Below are 21,870 nucleotides of genomic sequence, written 5' to 3'. Positions count from 1 at the left end.
TCAGGTGAAACCACATTTCAGTAAGTATCATATGCACATCTATCTTTGGAAAGGGAACCCAACATGACTGATGTACAAAAATTTTAATCACTTTTTTGGATCTTGAAGATTCCAACAGGATGTTCATAATGCATTTGGAAATTGGAATGGTAATAAAATAAACAGATAGTTTCAAGGAACACCAAAAGACTAAAGAAATAGACCTGGTGAGAAGTTCCACTGCAGTTGAGCCATATCCAAGCTACAACAATTAGAATGAGAACATTTAAAACCTCTGATAGAAGAAATCGCATAAACGCGATGTGATGTCCATAGGATGGAAAATTACCCGCATGGCATTTGGGTGGACAGCAATGCGTACAATACGAACACCAGAAAGACTTGGAAAAACTGTGTCCTGAAACTGTTCACAAAATTTCCATGGTATTTGATCCCCGTAAGGTTGATGACCATCATTTAGACTTTTCATCGCAGATTCACGGGAAATTTGCCCTTCAAGGCAGACCTGAGACTCGTAAGACAATATAATATATCATTCTAAGCATCATACTGACAAAAAATAAACTTACGGATATATTCATTGTATGAATCATATAAACTGCATAAACAAGAATTCTTTAATGGGAAACAAGCAGAGCCTACTACTATCCATGGACCCGGAATATTACACATAGCCCAAGACATGATGACCCTCGAGTCAGCTTCAAAAAGAAACTTATTGCTTCTGATGGAAGGATGGTGAGGCCTTCCAAAAGAGCGTTAAACTCAGCTTCATTTGAATCCACTCAGCTATAGGTTTGGAGAAAGCCTTGAAAATTTCACCTTTGTGATTTCTAATTACTCCACCTATACCATTACCAGGTGGCCCATGATTTCGAAGGGAGCTCCCATCCAAATTGAGTTTAAGAGTATTCAGAGCGGGGGCTTCCATTAATCATAAAAGCATATTTCTCACACAATAACCACAAAATATTTCTTCTTTTCACATGTTCATATTATTAGGAACAGATGAATGAAATCTAAACTCAACATTATAAGGAAAAAGAAAGACCGCAAAATAGTATAATTATGTTCAGAAGTTTCTCAATGCCTTATACCTGTTGCATAAAGCATCAAGGCAACATGTGTGCATGTGTCTTTTCCCTACTTTTTTTTCCCCCTTTTTTTGTTTGTTTTTGGAAGAATACTTGTATGGTGTTTGCCTACAAACGTGCAAATTGATATTTGTTAATATACCTGACTTGAATAATGTCACTTGGTGCAATCATATATTTTGCGAAATGTGAAGCAATTTTAGTATTCAACAATCATCATCCCCGATATTCTTAACAACCCAGTTCCCACCGTTCCACCATTCCGTGTGTGGCCTGACTTGAATAATGTCACTTGGTGTAATCATATATTTTGCGATATGTGAAGCAATTTCAGTATTCAATAACCATCATCCCTGATATTCTTAACAACCCAGTTCCCACCATTCCACCATTCCGTGGGTGTGTGTGTGTGTGTGTGTGTGTGGGGGGGGGGGGGGGGGGGGGGTGCAGCATTCTACATCCTAGGACTTCTATTAAAACAAGAGCAGCTCCAAGTAAGATTTCTCTTGTATGAATAACGCCAAATGCTGTACTCATAGCTCTAAATTAATGCTAAAATATTCAACCCAATACAAATCCTTTTCCTTAAATTCAAGTAATAATCAAAGTCATAGAGAATATGATCTTTCAAGGGAACCGAAATGTTGTGCACATGTGTTGTATATTCTGTCCTTAGTTATCGATTACGTTTCGTTCGCAATTTTGTTTTGGCCAGTGGAATAGAACGTTTCGGCATTTCGGCTTTTTCGGAAAAGACAATGCAACTGGAAAAAAAATTATAGTTAAATTTTTTTTAAATCCAAAAAAAATTGCTAAATTGGAACAACAGGAAAAGATGGCCTAGCTTAATAAGGTATGAAGGCTTCGTTAGGCAAAGACAAGAAATTGGAAAAGATGGGTTACGAGGTAAGAAGCACGGGTACTCTCTAGAGGCCCACGCACCCATATCGGGTGCGTATTAGGTGCGGGTGCGCTTAGGTACTCTTTGGATACGTACCGGGTACGCACTCAAACAACAAACAAAACGAAAATCCAGCTTCGGGGTTTGGGTATGTATCGGGTGCGCACCCGGTTCCAATTAAATCGAAAATTACAGATTTACAATAGAGGGGTTGTCCTAATTAACAAAAGGGGGTGAATATATCAAAATGTCTCTAATATATATATATATATATATATATATATATATATATATATCCCGTAATTAAAAACAAGTAATATTAGATTTTGATGATGTTATTGTTATTTGATTGTTCTCCAATTAAATTGTTTGAATTCTTTAACAAAATATTTAATTTTTTTATTTTTTTATAAATATATAATAAAATATTAAAAAAAATATTATATTCAGCGTAGCCGCATCCTTTTTTTTTTGTAAATCACGTATCCACGTACCGGTATCGTATCGTACCCGCACCCCGTACCCGTATCCGTATCTGTGCTTCATTGGTTATGACGAATGGGAAGTTGGAAATGAAGGCCATTAGGTGATCCGTCTGTGTTTGGGGTGAGATCGTTTACAACGTAATCGGCAAAGGGACTGCAACTCGGATTTTTCACAAACTCGAGTCTCTACAAGGAGAAATCGCTAACAAACGAGTTGTCTCTCAAGAAGAAACTATCTGATCTTCGGATGGAAGAAAACACGAGCCTACTGGGACGTCTCAACATTTTCAACATGATGGTCTCAGAATTGTTGAATGGTGGGGGCAAGTTAGAAGAGGATAAGGCACTAATTCTCTTCGCATCTCTTCCAGGCTCCAACGACCACTTAGTCACTACCATTCTCTTTGCGAAGGGTGCCTGGGTCACAACAGAGGTAACATCAGCCATTCTTGCAAGTGAAAAAGAAAAAGACCATCGGGGAAGAATCCAAGGCGGATGGGCTTATGGTGAATGTCAACAACAAGCCAGGGTGTGGTCGATCTCATGATAGGAAGCATGGAGTAAATCTCGATCCAAATCAAGATGAGGAAGCGCAACTGAATAAGCACAATTTGTGCCATAAAAAGGGGCATATAAAAAAGACTACAGGAAGCATCAAGAAGATTTTTTTTATTTTTTTTGAACTGGGGAAGCATCAACAAGATTTGGAAGAGAAGAAACAAAACACCTCAAATCAAACCAGTGTTGGAACAGAAAATTGTGGCGAAGAAAAAATACATATTTTATCAGTGTTTACAAAGAAAAGTTATTTCCGAAATGGAAAAATTCTTGATTCTAGATGTTCTTATCATATGTGCATGAACAAGGATTCGTTTGATACTTACAAACCATAAAACGAGGGAACAGTTCCTCATGGGAAACGATGCAGTCTGTCAAGCTATTGGAATAGGCAAGGTGAAAATCAAGATGCATGATGGCATTGTGCGCATTTTATCATAACACTGGCGCCATAAAAAGGGGCATATAAAAAAGACTACAGGAAGCATCAAGAAGATTTTTTTTTATTTTATTATTATTATTTTTTGTAATGGGAAAGCATCAACAAGATTTGGAAGAGAAGAAACAAAACACCTCAAATCAAGCCAGTGTTGCAACAGGAAATTGTGGCAAAGATAAAGTGGATATTTTATCAGTGTTTACAAATAAAAGCTATTTCTGAAATGGATGGATTCTTGATTCTGAATGTTCTTATCATATGTGCTTGAACAAGGATTGGTTTGATACTTACAAACTATAAAACAAGGGAACAGTTCCTCATGGGAAACGATGCAACCTGTCAAGCTATTGGAATAGGCACGGTGAAAATCAAGATGCATGATGGCATTGTGCACATTTTATTTGAGGTAAGGCATGTTCTAGACTTAAAGAAGAAGTTAATTTCTCTCGGGGTATATACGGAAATTGTCTAGGGGAGTACTAGTCGTCGTGAAGGGGCAGAAATTTGGAAACTTGCACAGGCTACTAGGGAATACTGTGATAAGTGGAGCTGCATAAGTTTAGGCCAGCGAGGATGATTCATAGTTATAACATATGTGCGTAGGCATATGAGTGAGCACGGATTGATGGTACTTCATAAGCAGAAATTGTTCAAGGTAGTTCGGAATTCCCAATTGGATTTTTGTAAATATTATGTATATGAGAAGTAGTGCAGAGTCAGGTTCAGGACAACAATGCACATCAGTGAACGTATACTTGACTAAGTTCACTCAGATGTTTGGGAGCCATACCAGTGAGAACACGGGGCAGTACGAAGTACTATATTACGTTCATTGATGACTATTCGAGGAAGGTATGTGTATAGTTCATGAGGCCATTCAAAAAATATGGGTGCATTTCATGTGAAGAAAGGCTGAAGTTTTATCAAAATTCAAGTATTGATTGACAGAAGTTGAGAATCAGAAGGGAAAACAATCAAAATTTATAAGGACTGATAATGACATGGAATATAGAGGTGGTGATTTCTTGGCCTTCTGCATAGACCGAGAAATCAAGCGTCAATTAACTGACCCAGGTACCCCACAACAAAACGGTATAGCTGAAAGAATGAACATGACCCTTCTTGAGAGAGCCAGGGCTATGAGGCTCAAGACAAACTTATTAAATATATTTTGGACAAATGCAGTGGACATGGCATGCTACATGAAAAACAAACCATGCTACGTGATAAACAGAACTCCATCTACAGCAATTGACTTCAAACTTCCATAAGATTAGAAAGTTAATTTCTCAATATTTCATATATTTGGATGATTTGGATGCCCAACTTATGTGCATATTCAGAGTGCAATGAGGAGCAAGGTAGACGCTAAGTCGAAACAATGTGTATTTCTCGGATTTGAGAAAGGGGTAAAAGGATATTAGCTATGGGATCCTACTGCGAAAAAGGATAGTGATTAGCAGGGATGTACTAGTATATTGAAAACTAGTGGACAGGTAGAAGAGTCAAGGGATGTAGATGTGGAAGAAAAATATGATACGGAACGGCTTGATATTGATGATTCAGGATTATCCTAAAATGGGAATGACGTGATACAGTCTTGAAGGGAAGAATCATCAGATAGAGGCCACGACGAGCAAGAAGCGCACCATAGAATAGCAATGTCAAAGTCAAAGCAGAGTGCAAAGCAACCAGTCAAGTATGGTTTTGACGATTTTGTCTCCTTTGCTTTAATTTCACGATGCTAAGAGTGGCAGGGAAAGCCATAAGTGGGTAATGGGCATGTCAAATGAGATGGAGTCACTCCATCAAAATCTTCCCAAGGAAAGGAAGATAATTGGAGGAAAGTGGATCCAGAGGAAGGAGGCATCTTTTGACACAGGTCGAGAAAGGTACAAGCCTCGTCTAATTACAAAGGGGTATGTCTAGAGAGGAGGGCATTGTTTACAAAGAGATATTCTAACTTGCAGTAAAACCAAAGTTGCCAGAGTGGGAAGCGAGTGCGGGAGGCTATGCGTGAAACGAAAGCGGGAAGCAAGGGGTCTAGAAAGAGAAAATGTGGGAAGCGAAAAGCGAAAAAGAAAGTGAAGAAAAAAATGTGTTTGAAGCGTCAATGAAAATCAAGTAGGAAAGAAGACTTTGCAACTAATTAGAATTACAACTTTTAGGAATTTACAGTTTCACAGGCTGCATTCACATATATTTAACGTTAACATTTTGGAAAATGGTCCACAGAATATCATTTGAACTTTAAGATGAGTTCTCGAGCTATATTTGTTTAAATACACTCCTTCAACATATCAAAAGGGGAAACTATTCTTTCACGAAGAAATAATCACCTCCATCGGAAGCGCACTCTTAATTAAGAGGAAACGTGTAAGAAGTGAATGGGTAGCCCGCTTCCCCTAAATTTGGGAAGCAAGGAGAACTTAACTCTTGAAGCGAATTTTCGAGGAAGCGAGCTTCCCATCAAACTAGGAAGTTTCCAGTAACTATGGGTAAAACATACCTCGACCGTCTGTTGCTGAGTCTGGTTGCGGGGCATAATCTAGAGCTAGATCAGATGGATGTTAAAATGGTGTTCCTTCATGGCGAATTAAAAGTACACATCTACATGATGCAGCTAAAAGGATTTATTGAAAAAGGCAAGGGGATCATGTGTGTCTACTGAAGCTATCTATATACGGTTGAAGCAGTCACCTAGGCAGAGATATCTGCAATTTGATTCATTTGTGACGAGGAATGGGTACACGTCGTATTTTTTATTATTGTGTTTATTATCATGTTAGTGATGATAATTCATACATATATTTGCTACTATAAGTTCATGATATGCTAGTTGCGGCTAACACCAGGCAGGAAGTCGATAGACTAAAATCTATGCTAAGCCAAGAATTCGACATGAAGAATCTAAGCGCTGCTAAGAAGCTCCTTAGGATGGAAATTAGAAGGGATAGGAAAAAGGGAGTGCTTTGACTTTCACAGGCCAACCGAAATTTGAAGTGGCCCACCAATGGAGTGTTGACTCCTTCAGCACATCGAAACGGAAGATTATTCTTCCAGGAAGAAATAATCACCTCCATAGGATGCACACTCTTAATCAAGAGGAAATGCATAGGAAGCAGGATTTGAGAAGCGAGAAGAACTTATCTTCTGAAGCGAATTTTCAAGGAAGCGAGCTTCCCATCCAACTAGAAAGTTTCCGGCAACTAAGGGTAAAACATACCTCAATCAGGGTGTTGCTAAGTCAGGTTGCAGGGCATAATCTAGAGCTAGATTAGATGGATGTTAAAATGGTGTTCCTTAATTGTGAATTGGAAGAACACGTTTACATGATGCAGCCAGAAGGAAGGATTTGTTGAAAAAGGTAAAGTGGATGGCTACTGAAGCTATCTCTATATAGGTTGAAGCAGTCACCTCGGCGGTGGTATCTGTGATTTGATTCATTTGTGACGAGGAATGGCTACACATGTAGTATTTTTTACTGTTGTGTTAAATATCTGTAGTATATTTTTCAATTTTATTTTATTTTCAAAAAAAAAAGTTAATTATCGTGTTCAATGACATTCATACATATATTTGCTACTATAAGTTTAGGATATCCCAGTTGTTGCTAATACCAGGCAAGAAGTCGATAGGCTTAAATCTATGTTAAGCCAAGAATTCGACAAGGATATAGGCACTGCTAAGATCCTTGGGATGGAAATTAGAAGGGATAGGGAAAAGGGGGTGCTTTGACTTTCATAGGCCAAATGAAATTTGAAGTGGCCCGCCAATGGAGTGTTGACTGGTTTTGCATTCTCCATGTTGACTGGTTACACCCAAGGTTTTAAATTTCGGTTTCTATTTTGGTCAGCATAGAAATGGAAATATTTTGGTTTCGGTTGAAAATTTTGGTGGAAATCTTCTAAATTCACGAAAACGAATGGAAACATATGCAAAAATGAAGTTTTAATATGAAACTTTGGAAATTGTTAGAACAAGGACAAATACATACTTAGAAATCACCACATAAGCAAGAAAGTCATCCATAATGGCTTAATCCCATCTAACATCTAGTGACAAGTGTTGCCGCAAATGTCTAAAACAGTAAAGTCAATAAAGAAGTACAGTGTAATGAACTACAAGAAAGAACAATGATGAGTCTCTCCTCAACGACTCCAACTCTTATGTCAATACCACGTAGGGTGACAACGTATTATTGGCCCCATGCCGATCTGACATCCCATGAAAAAGATATGGTTACTTTGTTGTGAAGTTCAAAGATGTTGCCTACTAAATTTCATTCTCTACATTAATGAAATGACATGAAATGCAAAGTAAATATTAAAAAAAAACATTTCCCCTTTCGATGCTTAGTCCGAGTCTCATCGTTTGTATGATACTTAGGTTTTGAAATTTGAAATTCCAGTGACTTCAAATTGAAATGAAAAGTGGGCCGACTTTCGATTCAACTAGGATGGGCCAATAAAGCATGTTGACAAAGATTAAAAATCTTAAATGTTTTTCTACCTTTGCAATTGATATTGGCACCACTATTTGCACAATTTACGTCTGAATGGAATTTTATCTAGAAATGCAACAAATTAAAGGTTGAAAAATAGGGCATCAGTAAAACCTGGAAATGTTCAAAACAGAAATATAGGGCCTTTGTAAAAACAAATCAAAGAAAAGCATTTTAAAGAAAAAATTCCAAACTATTTAGGGTTTTCCAAAATATGATTTTCTAGAAAAATTCTATGGAAAGGAAAAAAAATATGTTCCTTTGATTTGCAGTGTTTTTCGATTTACAGCAGATTAGAGCAGGATTTTTTTGGCTTTGAGAAAAAATAGCTTTATATCTATAATTTGTGGACACGGACACGAGTGTCGCGTGTCGACATGGAATCCGAGTGTCGGACACGGCAAACTCCCAAAATTTAGAAACGGAGACAAGGCTAAAATAGAAAGTACATATAATCATGATTTGTGGATACGGATTCGTGTGCCGAGTTTTGACACGGATATGAGGTATCTGACACGAAACCCTTAAAAATCTAGAAATAGTGGCACACTCATACACGTGCATACATATAAAGTTGCTAAAACTCAAGCAGTACATTTAAAGTGTCTAAACGAGTGCCAACACATGTGGACACGGGTGTCATGTTGGACACGACACGACACGTGTGTCAACAAGAAATTCAACAAATCATAGCTTTATATGCAGTAAAGCATAACATCTTTACATTTTTTTTAATGGTTCATAACATCTTTCCATTTTTTGTCGTATCGACCATTTCAGTCAAATTTCGGGAATTTTGGTCGAAATTTTGACGGGAATAATGAAGCGAAATGAAACCATTGAGATTTTGTTTCGATGGAGATGAAAAATAGAAATATTTCGGTCGTTTCGTTTCGGTTTCGAAGGAAATTTTAAACCATGCTTATGCCTATCTACTGATGAGGAACGGGCAGGCATGTCTAACATCCCTAATGCTAGTGCAATTGGTTGCCTAATTTATGCAATGGTATGTACAAGGCCATATATGGCTTAGGATGTGAGTGCAGTAACTAGATACACGGCGAATCCGAGAAATGAGCATTGGAATGCAGTGTAGCGGATTCTCGGATACTTACGACAAATTTTGGCTATGTGTGTGGCATGGGCAAATTTGAAGATGGGTTTACAGGCTATTTAGATGCGGACTATGCAGGAGACTTGGATGAGAAGAGATCCACTACATGCTATGTGTTCACATTAGCAAGCGGACCCATTTCTTGGAAGGCTTCTCTTCAGTCTACGGTCGCCTTGTCTACGAAAGAGGCAGAGTATGTGGCAGCAAGTGAGGCTGCCAAGAAGGCTATTTGGCTAGCAGGATTGGTTCGTGATATGGAGCTGAAGCAGGGATAAGTCTTGTTACACTGTGACAGTCAAAGTGTCGTACATCTGGCGAAGACAAATACATAATGCCAGGACGAAACATATAGATGTGAGACATCATAAGATAAGAGAATGGGTGGCAAATGGAAGTATCAACTTACAGAAAATGCATATATATATATATATATATATATATATATATATATATATATATATAGAGAGAGAGAGAGAGAGAGAGAGAGAGAAAACTGTTGGTGAGCTTAAGCGCACCAAACCTATGGTGGGCTTAAGCTCCTCAATCACATGGGGGCCCACTTTGTTAGGTGATCCAAAGCATTCATTTTAAAGGCCTTATGATAGATAGGGGGTGTACCAAAAATCAGCTCCATATGATCATCCTAACCCCTTCATTTGTGGAGGACAAAAATGGGCAGATTTGTGTCTGTCCATTTTTGTCCTCCACAAAACGAGGGGTTAGGATGATCCTATGGAGCTGATTTTTGGTACACCCCCTATCCATGTAAGGGACTTTAAAATGAATGCTTTGGATCACCTAACAAAGTGGGCCCCCATGTGATTGGTGAGCTTAAGCGCACCATAAGTTTGGTGAGCTTAAGCGCACCAACAGTTTCCTCATATATATATATATATATATATATATATATATATATATATGAGAAAAGAGAAGGTACTCCTTAGAGTAGATAGCTTATCTACTCCCTACCTTAAAATAACAGTTGGGGCCACATTGTTTGGGTGATCCAAAGCATTCATTTGATTGGCCCTCACATAGATAGGGTGTGCCCAAAAAATCAGCTCGATAGAATCATCCTAAGCCTATGAACTGTGGAGGCAAAAAATGGACAGATTTGTGCAGGTTTATACACGTCCATTTTTGCCTCCACAGTTCATAGCGTTAGGATTATCCTATTGAGCTGATTTTTTGGGCACACCCTATCTATGTAAGGGCCCATCAAATGAATGCTTTGGATCACCCAAACAATGTGGCCCCAACTGTTATTTTAAGGTAGGGAGTAGATAAGCTATCTACTCTAAGGAGTACCTTCTCTTTTCTCTCTCTCTCTCTCTCTCTCTCTCTCTCTCTCTCTCTCTCTCTCTCTCTCTCTATATATATATATATATATATATATATATATATATATATATATATACGACAATGCAGCAGATATTTTGGATAAGTCAATTGCAGCGACCAAGTCCAAACATTGCATAAACTTGTCAATATCAGCCGTTGTTGATGATTGGCATGGTACCCCATGGAGTGTGGCGGGCACCTCAGAGTAGGAGGTGTAGAGGTGTGTTCCAGAGAGTACATAGTGGGGTTGATCATCAGGTGTTTGCAGAATCCAAGCCAATGTGGAGATTGATGTGCAGATATGTTGTATTCTAGCATTATTCAACACCTTGATAGACTAATGACTGTGAAGCACATGTAGGTAGACCTGTAAGGTTTTCTTAAAGGAGGGAGTGCACCCCTGCCGGACTTTCCAGGACAGCACTTCGAAAGGAAAATTTAATTTTCGGTTTTGCATTAAAGGGTATTTCGATAAGCATCTTTATGTAGTGGTATATATGTGTGTGTGTCACACATATAAGGGTTACGAGCAGTGAGGTTTTCTTAGAGTTTGCTACTTTTATTTTCGAATAGTATTTCTTAAGTTTGCTTGGCTGAGAAGAATGAGAGTTCTCCCGTGGACGTAGGCACATTGCCGAACCACATAAATTTTGTATTCTTGCTTTGTGTGATTGTGTTTCTTGCATTTTTTGCTTGACATTTGTTGCACACCGTATTTGATCCAATTTGATAGGATATTTCTCAGTTTTCTACACGAAAAAAAGTAACAAGAACGTCAAAAATCTATGAATAATATACGTACAAATTGTTCAAGGAGCACTTACAGCAAAATTTGTTCCTCTAATAACAAAACTTCAAAGTTCCATAGATTTTCAGCAACAAATTAAAGCAATGGGTTATAGATAGACAGGTAGCAAGAGTAGATGCAAACCTGAATGACACATAAGATATCAGGAAGGCGATTTTTTGACTCATCAACAGGTCCTGAAAATAAGGTAATAAGTGCTTCTCTATTTTCCAGGAACACCATAATACATAAATTAGTTCAAATAGAAGAAACATACCAAGTAACACAAACAAATGGTGTGCTGGAGCTTCAGCCATTAGTTGCAAGTCATTTGGAGAATTTTTGTAGTGAGAAGAAACATAAAGAGCCATCATCCGCTATAAGAACAAAAACCACGAGCGTCAGCTATATCATAATCCATAAAATAAAATCTCGGTTTTAAAATTGTAATAAATGCAGTTACAAATATCTCCAATATTTTCAAAAATGGTTTCTTGATTAAAAAATCCAAATTTTTTTCTCAAGAGCCTAAAAAATCATCAAGATATGTTCATATTTTATTTTTTTTACCATGAAATATCACAATAAATTCATGATATTGTTTTTTGACCTGATTTTGTTCTTAAATTATATATTTTTATACAGTTTAAATATTTTTATTTATCCAACTATTCTCGATATAAACTCTAACACAACAAAAGAAATTAAAATATCTTGAGATACACTCTTCCTGAGAAATTTGCGAGACAAATATTTGTGACAGCTAAAATGAACACTTGTCTACCTGCAAGAAAGTTTCACTGTCTCTATGATAAGAGAAAAGCGTGTCCCGGTTAACATAGTAGAGATCACACTCACTTGGATGTGGTAGCCTAGCAGTACAACAAAAGATATCAATAAAGATATTGGAGATAATGTCATACACTGCAGACATTCAACAGTTTAATGCTGACCCACTAATATTAGGGATGGCATTTGTAACATCCAAGCAAAGTAAGCCATGAAGCCAGGACTCAATTGGATCGCCAGAAGCATATCTAATGGATTCATTTAATTCAACCTTCTTGAAAAGCCTACCTACAAGAAAACAACATGAAAGGGTCAAATTAAGTTGCTCAAAATGACAATGCATAAAAAATGACAGTACATTTTTACAGGTAAATAATAAATAATACAACTGAAAAAGACCAAAAATATCTAATTCGCTAATATTATATTTGAGCAAAAGAGGAGGCAATCAGGAATGATTTTGTACCTTTGTTGAAAATTTCGTTTCGTTTCGCCTGAAAGGCTGAAATGGACGAAATGTTTCGGTTTCGGCCGGAATCCGGAACAAAATGGCAAAAATTTGGCTTCGTTCCGGCTTTCGATCCATTCCGGAAATTTTGGCCGAATTTGACGAAATCCGGAATTTCATCCGAAATGGACAAAATTCTGGATTTCGTCCGAAATCGTCAATAGCAGCTAGTTTTGACTTTTTCCCACCCAAGAATTACCAAAATGCCCCTATAATGGCTACTTTTGTGTTTTTACCGTTATAGCCCCAAAATGTGACCGTTTATAGCTGTTGGGAAGGGTATTTTAGTCATTTAATAACTACACAAGCCATAAAAACTCTACAAATAGCCCTTTCCCCACCAACTTCTCCTCCACCTTCACATACATCTTTCATTTCTTCTCTTTTCTACTTTCACTCACACTCTTCTACTAAGTCTTCTACACTCTTCTTCAACTTCTATAATATTTAATCTAACTCTATTTTGGAGCAAAGAGAAGGCTTACCTTCAACTTACAACTACAAGAGTCAAGACCACTCTACAAATTTCCAAAGGCTTCAAACTTCAACTGAAGGCTACTACTCTCTTCAACTCAAGTTCAAGGGTTTCGATTCTCCTCTAAAGGCTTCAAGTCCAGGAAAATTAAAGCTTTATTTGTTTCCATTTCCTTTATTTCATTTCAAACATCATTTCTCCCCTGCTACTTCATTTTAAATTACAAAATGAGTGGCTCGGGACCCTCTGGAGGGGCATCCTCTATTGGTTCGGCACCCGCTAGATCGGATGACCCGGCATGGGCTTACAGAACATTGGTTCCGGGTTAAAAAAAAAACAAAGTAAGTTGCATATTTTGTGGGAAAGTCATATCGAGTGGAGGTATAGCCCGCTTGAAAGGACATCTAACGGTTGTTCCAGGTGAGGTAGCAGCATGTAAAAAAGTGTCTGAAGATGTAAAATACCGAATGAAGCAACTTTTAGATTTAAAGAGAAAAGAAAGGGCTAGGAAGAACGTATCCAGAGCAGAGGTTGGTAGTTTTTATGGCACACCAAAAGAAGAGGAAGATGAGGAGGAAGACATTGGCACTAGAACAATGACTCAGAGAAAGGGAAAGGAAGTTGTTGTAGAACCAACTGGTACAAAGAGGAAGAAGGGAATCACAGGGGGAATCAGGAATTTTTTTGCACCATGAACAACCCCCGAAGCCTAGCCAAGTTTTAAAAGTGCTTTGGCAACAAAAGAAACCATAGATAGGGCAAACATGGCGGTTGGCATACTTTGCTATGATGCCAACCTCCCTTTCAGTGTTTGCCAATTCACCTTTCTGGGAACCTATGTTCAATGTTGTGAATGCCGTGGGTTCGGGTTATAAGGCACCTGCTTATCATGATTTAAGGGGGACCATTTTAAAGAATACGGTGGATGAAATAAGCAGCTACTTGGAGGAGATTAAGATGTCATGAAGATCCACTTGGCAGTAGCATTATGGCCGATGGATGGACAGACACCAAACAACGTTGCCTAATCAACTTTTTGGTGTACTGCCCTAAAGGAGTAATATTTCTAAAATCCGTTGATGCATCTGGCAGAGTGAAGAATGCCGATGAATTATTCAATATCTTTGATCGGATTGTCACAGAAGTTGATCTAGAAAATGTAGTGCAGTTTGTAACTGACAGTGAGCCAAGTTAAAAAGTTCCTGGGAAAAGATTAGAAGCAAAATATGGTACATTCTTCTGAACTCCGTGTGCAGCCCATTGCTTAAATCTAATCTTGGAGCACTTGAGCAAACCTAGTGTATTTCCTCATATAGCAAGCACAATTGAGAGGGCTCGAAGGATTACAAAGTTTATCTACAACCACGAAGGCCTCTTGAATTTGATGAGAAAGTTCACAAGTGGGCGGGAATTATGTCATCCTGCTTTGACCAGATTTGCTACAAATTCCATAAGCATACAAAGTCGGGTGTTGAATCGGAAAGCACTTCAACAAATGTTCGTGTCTGACGAGTATAGTACTAATAGGTTTGTCCAACACTCATTGAGTAAAGAGGTAGTTAGTACTATGTTGGACAAATCTTTTTGGGACAATTCCAAGTACATTTTGAATGCCAACGAGCCTTTAGTAAGAGTGCTACGTTTGGTAGATCGGCAAGACAAACAGGCGATATGTTACCTATATTAAGCCATGGATAGTGCCAAAGAGTACATCAAGGAGAGGTTGAAGAAAAAATCAAATTACATGCCTATCTGGAGGGTTATCGACCAAAGATGGGATAGACAACTCCACAGTCCCCTCCATGCAGCAGGATACTTTCTTAACCCTGCTCTCTTTTTTAGTCCAACCTTCTCCAAGCATAGTGAAGTCACCAAAGGCTAGTTGGAATGCGTCACTCGATTAGTACGTGATGAAGCTACACAGGACCTCATCCGCAATCAAATTGAGACTTATCGAGAGGCTACCGGTTTGTTTGGAATAAAGCTTGCAATCCGCAACCGATCGAAATTCGGACCAGGGATATTTGATTTGTTGGTTTAATTAAGTTTATTTCATTTGAAGTTTCAATTTCTCAACAAATAAATACTTGGCTATTGGTTACTTTATCGTTGCATGGTGAAATAAGGTCGGAGGTGACGTGGAGGAATTCCAAAGCTTTGCCATCAGAATCCTCAGTCAAACCTGTAGTGCGACTGGATATGAAAGGAACTTGAGCACCTTCAAACACCTCCACTCTACAAAAAGAAACAGGTTGGAGCACCAGAGATTGAATGACCTGGTGTTTGTCCATTACAACCTCAAGTTCCGGCAAAGGTATACAACTTAATTTAATGTTTTCAACTCTCACCTCATAACTTTAAACTTTAATTTAAACTTAAACATTAATCTTAATGTTTTCAAAGACTTGATGAGGAAATCTTCCACCACTAGCGACCCTTTGAGTATATAGATCATCTAGATGTTATGATGGATTGGGTTGCGAAAGATGAAGATGTTAGTTTCACGATGGAAAATATTGGTCGGGAAAATCTTGAAGCACCCACTATGGTTGGGGCCAATGATGATGACATACCTTTTGAAAAAGATGTTCCTCCTACTGGTGGTGGCGGCGGCGGCGACGACGACAACGAAGACATTGAATATGATTATCCAGGTTATGAATGATGCTCTTGAGACATGTGACTTGAGAGAGATGATATCATGTATTTCCTTCTTTTATGCTTTTCTATGTATCACTTGCACTTGTGTAAGAAAATTTCGTGTTTTAAGTAATAAAAATGCCTTTTGTTTTACATATTTTGATTCATTTACTTGTTTTTTTTATCTCTTTCTATCAATTACGGATTTTTTTTAGATTTTTCTCATATTTTTTCTTATTTTTTTCCTTCGACCGAAAAGTTTCGAACGAAATGGCCACCGAAGCGAAATTTACAACTAAGTTTTGTACCCAAAACCAGTGGTTTAACATGAACTCTAGCAGTCCAAAATCAATGAATAATTTGGACTACAAACCCATATAAAGGTCAAATCTACATAATCAATTAGATTTCAGGATTAGAGTCTAGAGGAGCTGCGTCATAGAAATTCCTATCCGCTTGCACTATGGCAACTACAGAAGAATGACGCTTGGAGACATGGACCACCAGATAAACATAGAGAGGATAATACAATGAAATAATGTGGATATTTTGATGGAATTAAATTTATGGTTAGGCTCAAGATTATTCATCTAGATCATCACATACCCATGGAGCAGGATCGGCGAGTAAATAGAGTCGCCAATTAGAATGCGAAGAAATTTGGGAAGAATGCATATGCACACCATTCATAATCATACATCCCTTAGTTACATAAGTGGTGACCCATAAAGTTACAAGTATGACCGTCAAACATTTAAAAATAAAAAATGACAAACAGACCCTCCAATCATAATAAATATATCAAAAGAAAAGGGAGATGATTTTTTCACCCCCACTGTAGGATGGTACACCCCCTTTTACGTGAATTGTGGGCAGACTTCAACGCTTTTTGACGTCAAATCACTTTAAAAGGGGGGTGTATCCATCCTACAGAGGGGGGTGAAAAAATCATCTCCCAAAAAAAAAACATATATTGCAGTTCTCCCCCTCAAGCTAGGGCATAAATGCCTATCATGCCCAGAGTGCACTGTGTCCAACATACTCTTTTTTTCCCACCTGCCTTGATAAGAATATCTGGAGTTAGTTATCTGACTCAAGGTGTCCCAATACCCTTGGTTGTGACCTTACAACAAATTGACAGTCAAAATCAATGTGTTTTCTCTCACTAAAAATTAGCTTCGAGACCGACATCTTGAATGACTAACTAATTGTGACAACAAAGCTTCATAGGAAGTTCTCAACCAAACCAACTAAATGTACCATGTGCCATGGTCCTGTATATACCTCAAAACTCGATCTTCCAAGAAAGCACTCCTTAGATTTATAGGTGACTAAGTTTCCTCCAATGAGAGTACAGGACCTGGACGTCGACTATCGATCAGCCTTAGAGTCTAAACATCAGTGTCACAACAGGCCTCAGAATGATAGTTTGGACAGAAAATACCTTCTCATGGGGCGAGACGAGATATCTCAAAACATGAAACATAGGATGAAAGAATCAATTTGTTTACCACAGTTAAATCAATTTCCCAACAAGCTAAGAAGTGCATCAATATCTTTTTGAATATTTAAGTGGTACATCACTATCACCAGAACGAAGAGAATGATTACTCCATAGACGGCCAAGCAGTGCATCACTATCTTTTTGAATAGTTAAGTAGTACATCTATTCCTAGAACAAAGAGAATGATTCTACTCCATAGATGAATCGACAGGTTCTGACCCCAATATATTCATATCTATTGACAGATCTACAATAGAATTGTGCTATGGAATCACAATTCAAAAAAATAATACTTGTGCAAAGGAAAAAATATCCCTCACTTTGATCGAGGAACCTGAATGCCCAAGTATTTTGAAAGACCTAAATCCTTGATAACTGACTTTTTACACAAGCAATATTTTAGCTCTCAAATAGCTTCATTGCCCTCATCAATAACAATTAATCATCAACATAGCCAGTAAACATAATTACCGATGATTTGTGGACACGGAAACGAGTGTCATGTGTCGACACGGACAAGGAGTGTCGGACACGGCAAACCCCCAAAATTTAGACACGGGGAGACGGCTAAAATCGAAAGTAAATATAATCATGATTGTGGACTCGAATTCGTGTGCCGAGTTTCGACACAGATATGAGGTGTCTGGCATGGCAACTCCTAAAATTCTAGAAATGGGGACACGCCCATACATGTCCTTGCATATAAAATTATCGATTACTATCATAATTTGGAAAATTATAAATCCAGTATTCATTTAACAAATTATTAAATCTTCAGACTAATCAACTATAATCTAAAACAAACATGAGATAATCAAATAACAATGCATTCATCAATTTAATCTAGTTCTCTTTCGTCTGCAATATGCAGAGAGAAAGGGAGACCAATAGGACACAATCAATATAATACTGGAATAAGAGTTTGTTTAGGGTTTTAGGTTTAGGAGAGGGGATATAACAACAAATATTAGTTAAAGAAGAGCTAAGAGAAGAGTATAGAATAAGAAGACTTAATAATAAAAAGGTAAAAACAATATTCAATAATAAAATAGAAATAGAATGTCACAGTTGACGAAACAAATAGATATCACATACGCATCATCGCGAGAACTAATTAGAAGAGTTAAATTTGTTTCTCAATTATGGTTTGTCGATCACAATCCATGTTGGCCTTGATCTGATGGTGTGATAAGAGATGATCGGATGAGATTGTTCACGCACGCGTCATCGTGAGGAGCAACTGAGAGCATTAAACATTTTTTTTCTCAATAAGATTTGAGCCATTGATCACGATCTGTGTTATCTTGGTTGGATGGTGTGATAAGACGATGATCAGATGAGATCGTACATGCACGTATTATTGCGAGAATCAACACGAAGAACGATTGGGAGCATTAAATTTTTTTTCTCAATTATATCCGGGCCGTTGATTATTTTCTCGATTAGATCTGGGCCGTTGATCACGCTCCATATTGATCTTGATCAGCTGGTGTTATCAGACGATGATCGGATTAGATCGTTCGTGTACGCATCGTTGCATGGACCGCAATTGGAAGCGTTAATTTTTTTCGATTATATCTTGGTCGTTGATCTCTTAGCCTTCATCGGATCAATGGGAGTTGATCACAACACTCCCATGTTTTGATAATAGCACTCTTCTCTTTAATTTTACACTTACCATTGGTTATTTATAGCTTTCTGAGAATTGCAACAGCCTCTAACAGTGAAAAGAAAATATAAACTAAGGAGAAGAGTGCCAATATTAAACAAAGGAGTTTGAATAGCATCTCCCTAATTAATCCAACAACACTAAATGATCCCTCCCTCCCTCTCTTTGTAAAATTCTTGAAGGTTAAAACGAAATTCAATGAAAAAAAAATCATGGTTGCAAAACATGCCATTAGAGTAACGAAATACTCAAAAATTGGCCAAAGAAAAGGCTGGACTTCGATTCCTCCTAACAAAGCAACGAAACTTTTTAAATGGCCCTTAGCCCCTTATTGAGTCCTTTTCAACTCAGTGGTCAGCACCACTGTGACGGCGTGCACCATGTGTGAGATAAAACACACAGAAATATTGAAGCAGGTTGATGTAGTTTTCACAAAGGGACTGTTCACTTGCTTTCCTTTTGGCTGAAAGGAAAAGAAAGTACCGCTTATTTTCCCTAGAAACCTAAAAAAACACTGTTCTCTTGCTTTCCCAAGAAAGCTGAAAATATGACGTGGAAATTACGATAAAATACGTGGAATTTACGGTTTCCGTCAAAAGAGGCAAAACAATTTCCGCCCAATATGGTCGGAAATTGATTTCTTTTCCCGTGAGAAAGCGTATCGGGCTCCTCTCTCAACCCCAAAAGCTTGAAATCCCCCCGTCCCTTCCTCTCTTCCATCTTCTCCAGCGACCTCTTCTCACCGCCGATCTGGCCGCTGGGAAGCAGAAAAGACATAATTTCGAGAAACTATGTCAACCTCCCCTTGCGCAAAATGCCCTACCCTAGCTACCCCGAACTCGCATCCCTGTGCCTCTGTTCGCCCTTGTAAAGCATACATCTACCTCCATCTTCCACCGTTTAAATAAAGAGGAGGAGAGAGAGAGAGAGAGAGAGAGAGAGAGAGATGGCACCTCAAGCACAAAGACTCTTCTTTCTCGTCAATCTCTTCCCGCTCTTGTTAGATATGTATATTAGAGGTGAATTTGCAGATGAGGCTCGCAAATTATTCGATCAAATGCAACAAAGATGTTGTGTTTTGGAATTATTTGTCAATTTCCTGCTTAATTTCTCTCAGTTTCTCTAGATTTCTGGGCAAGTGAACGGCCACAGGAAACGGATTCCAGCACAGTTTCTTTTCCTTTTTCCACGTCAGATTCTTTTCCTTTCTTTTCTTTTCTTTCACGCGGAAAACAAGTGAACGGACCCAAAATGGAAACCTTAGCCAAGTTTTAAGCTGCATTTCATGTTTATCTCATGGCAGTAAGTGGCCTATTCTGCCACACTGTATCAGGCCATAATGTCATACTTCTACAAGCTCTCACCCAAGAATGAGAATAAATGCTCTTTCCATTTTATTATTTAATATTGCAAAGCTGACATCACTGAAAAATTGCATTCTTCATATTTAGACTAATTGAGACAAATTGATAAATAAATAGGGAGAACTAGTGAGATTGCTGCCAATTAGAAAGTGGTAATGTCACTGCAATGTCACGCACCCACAATCTCCCATCAGAACTATATGGTCAATGGCCCTACATTCCTTTTTAATCCTTGGTTTCTCAAAGGCTAAATTTATCAGAACAAGAAAATTAATTGTTTTTTGATAGGTAAGCTGGGATCGAACACTTGACCTCAGGGTGAAAGAACATAGTCTTTACCAAAATGAAAATTAATTGTTACTTTAAGAATTTGTCCCATAGATGCAAAGAAGGAACTTTAATTACTAATTTCATAAAAATTGAGTAATCAAATTGGTAATAAATAAATTTACACATTAGGCTAGGAACTAAGAACATGAGGTTCTTATTGTAAGAATTTGTCCCATGGCTAGGAACTAAGAACATGAGGCTCTTATTGTAAGAATTTGTCCCATGGATGCAAGGAAGGCACTTTAATTACTAATTTCATAAAAATTTAGTCAATTTGGTAATAAATGTATTTACACACTAGGCAAGGAACTAAGAACATGAGGTTCTTATTGTACGAATTTGTCCCATGGATGCCAAGAAGGCACTTTTGTTACTAATTTCAAAAACAAATAGTCAATTTAATAAATGTATTTACATACTAGGCTAGGAACTAAGACCATGAGGTTCCTAAGTTTCAGAATACTTAGGTAGGACTATAATTTGATGATAAACACAAAATTCAACAAAAGAGCATAAAAAATGCATACCAGACTGAGGCCCATCCACACTCTTAGCAGCTATCTGACTCTGCTCTTCCAATTGCTGCAAAAGCTTTAACGATAAAGAGCGGCCAGTGCCTTCATAGCTTTGAGAATAAAAGCATTCAATAGTTAGGATCATGGTTTTAAATATCGGCCGAAATCCGACGGTTGCGACCTGAACCGAAATTTCGCGAAATCCGGATTTCCCAAATTTTGGCTGAATTTTTTTTTAATATAGTATTAATCTGGAATTTCGACCGAAATTTGGTAATTAATAAAATAGTACTTTTTTATTACTGGATTTCGGCCAAAATTTAGGGATTCAGCCGAAATTTCGGTTTCGGCCAAGGCTGAAACCGAAACCAAAACTGAAATTTAAATCCACGGTTAGGATGCATACTAATCAATCTCTCAATTGGCTCCCAAAATTCGGTTTCGACCAAGGCTGAAACCGAAACCGAAACTGAAATTTAAATCCATGGTTAGGATGCATACTAATCAATCTCTCAATTGGCGGATCAAACCAGCATCCAAAAGGAAAAATAGCAAAGATGTTGACAGACCATACCCATTGACAGTAGATGACAGGAAGACAAGATAAGGGCCAAGTAAGGACTTCACAACCGGCAACGGAATAGCTGCCGCTTCGTCAACAACCAAAAGTTCAACTTGAGAAAGCTTTTCATGGTCATGTGGTTGAATATACTGTGAGAAAAAAAGAGGCAATTAGAAGACAAATCATGTATAAAGTTTGGGATCCAAGCAAAATAATTTTAATGGTGTCTTAGCATACCAACAAGGTTTCGCGAAGAGCATGAAAAAATAGATGACTAGACATGAACCATTA

General features: G+C 37.9%; 1 protein-coding gene across 1 annotated transcript in view; it reads right to left on the bottom strand.

Moving 5' to 3' along the window:
• LOC143885484 (RNA cytidine acetyltransferase 1-like) overlaps positions 1-21,870 on the bottom strand; it is a 94,155-nt gene that overhangs the window by 49,554 nt on the left and 22,731 nt on the right. Inside the window, exons 10-17 of the mRNA XM_077389695.1 lie at positions 21,592-21,728; positions 21,030-21,127; positions 12,177-12,300; positions 12,008-12,095; positions 11,501-11,600; positions 11,368-11,420; positions 329-505; positions 204-241 (exon numbers count right to left, since the gene is read on the bottom strand). Of these exons, the coding sequence (XP_077245810.1) occupies positions 204-241; positions 329-505; positions 11,368-11,420; positions 11,501-11,600; positions 12,008-12,095; positions 12,177-12,300; positions 21,030-21,127; positions 21,592-21,728 (815 nt within the window). The remainder of the gene's footprint in view (positions 1-203; positions 242-328; positions 506-11,367; positions 11,421-11,500; positions 11,601-12,007; positions 12,096-12,176; positions 12,301-21,029; positions 21,128-21,591; positions 21,729-21,870) is intronic.

The sequence above is a fragment of the Tasmannia lanceolata genome, unplaced genomic scaffold (assembly GCF_043159265.1).
Source record: "Tasmannia lanceolata isolate RefF3 unplaced genomic scaffold, GAP_Taslan_0.1 ptg000008l, whole genome shotgun sequence".
Taxonomy (NCBI): domain Eukaryota; kingdom Viridiplantae; phylum Streptophyta; class Magnoliopsida; order Canellales; family Winteraceae; genus Tasmannia; species Tasmannia lanceolata.
The sequence above is the reverse complement of the archived record's forward strand: the minus strand, read 5'-3'. Positions and strand labels throughout refer to the sequence as shown.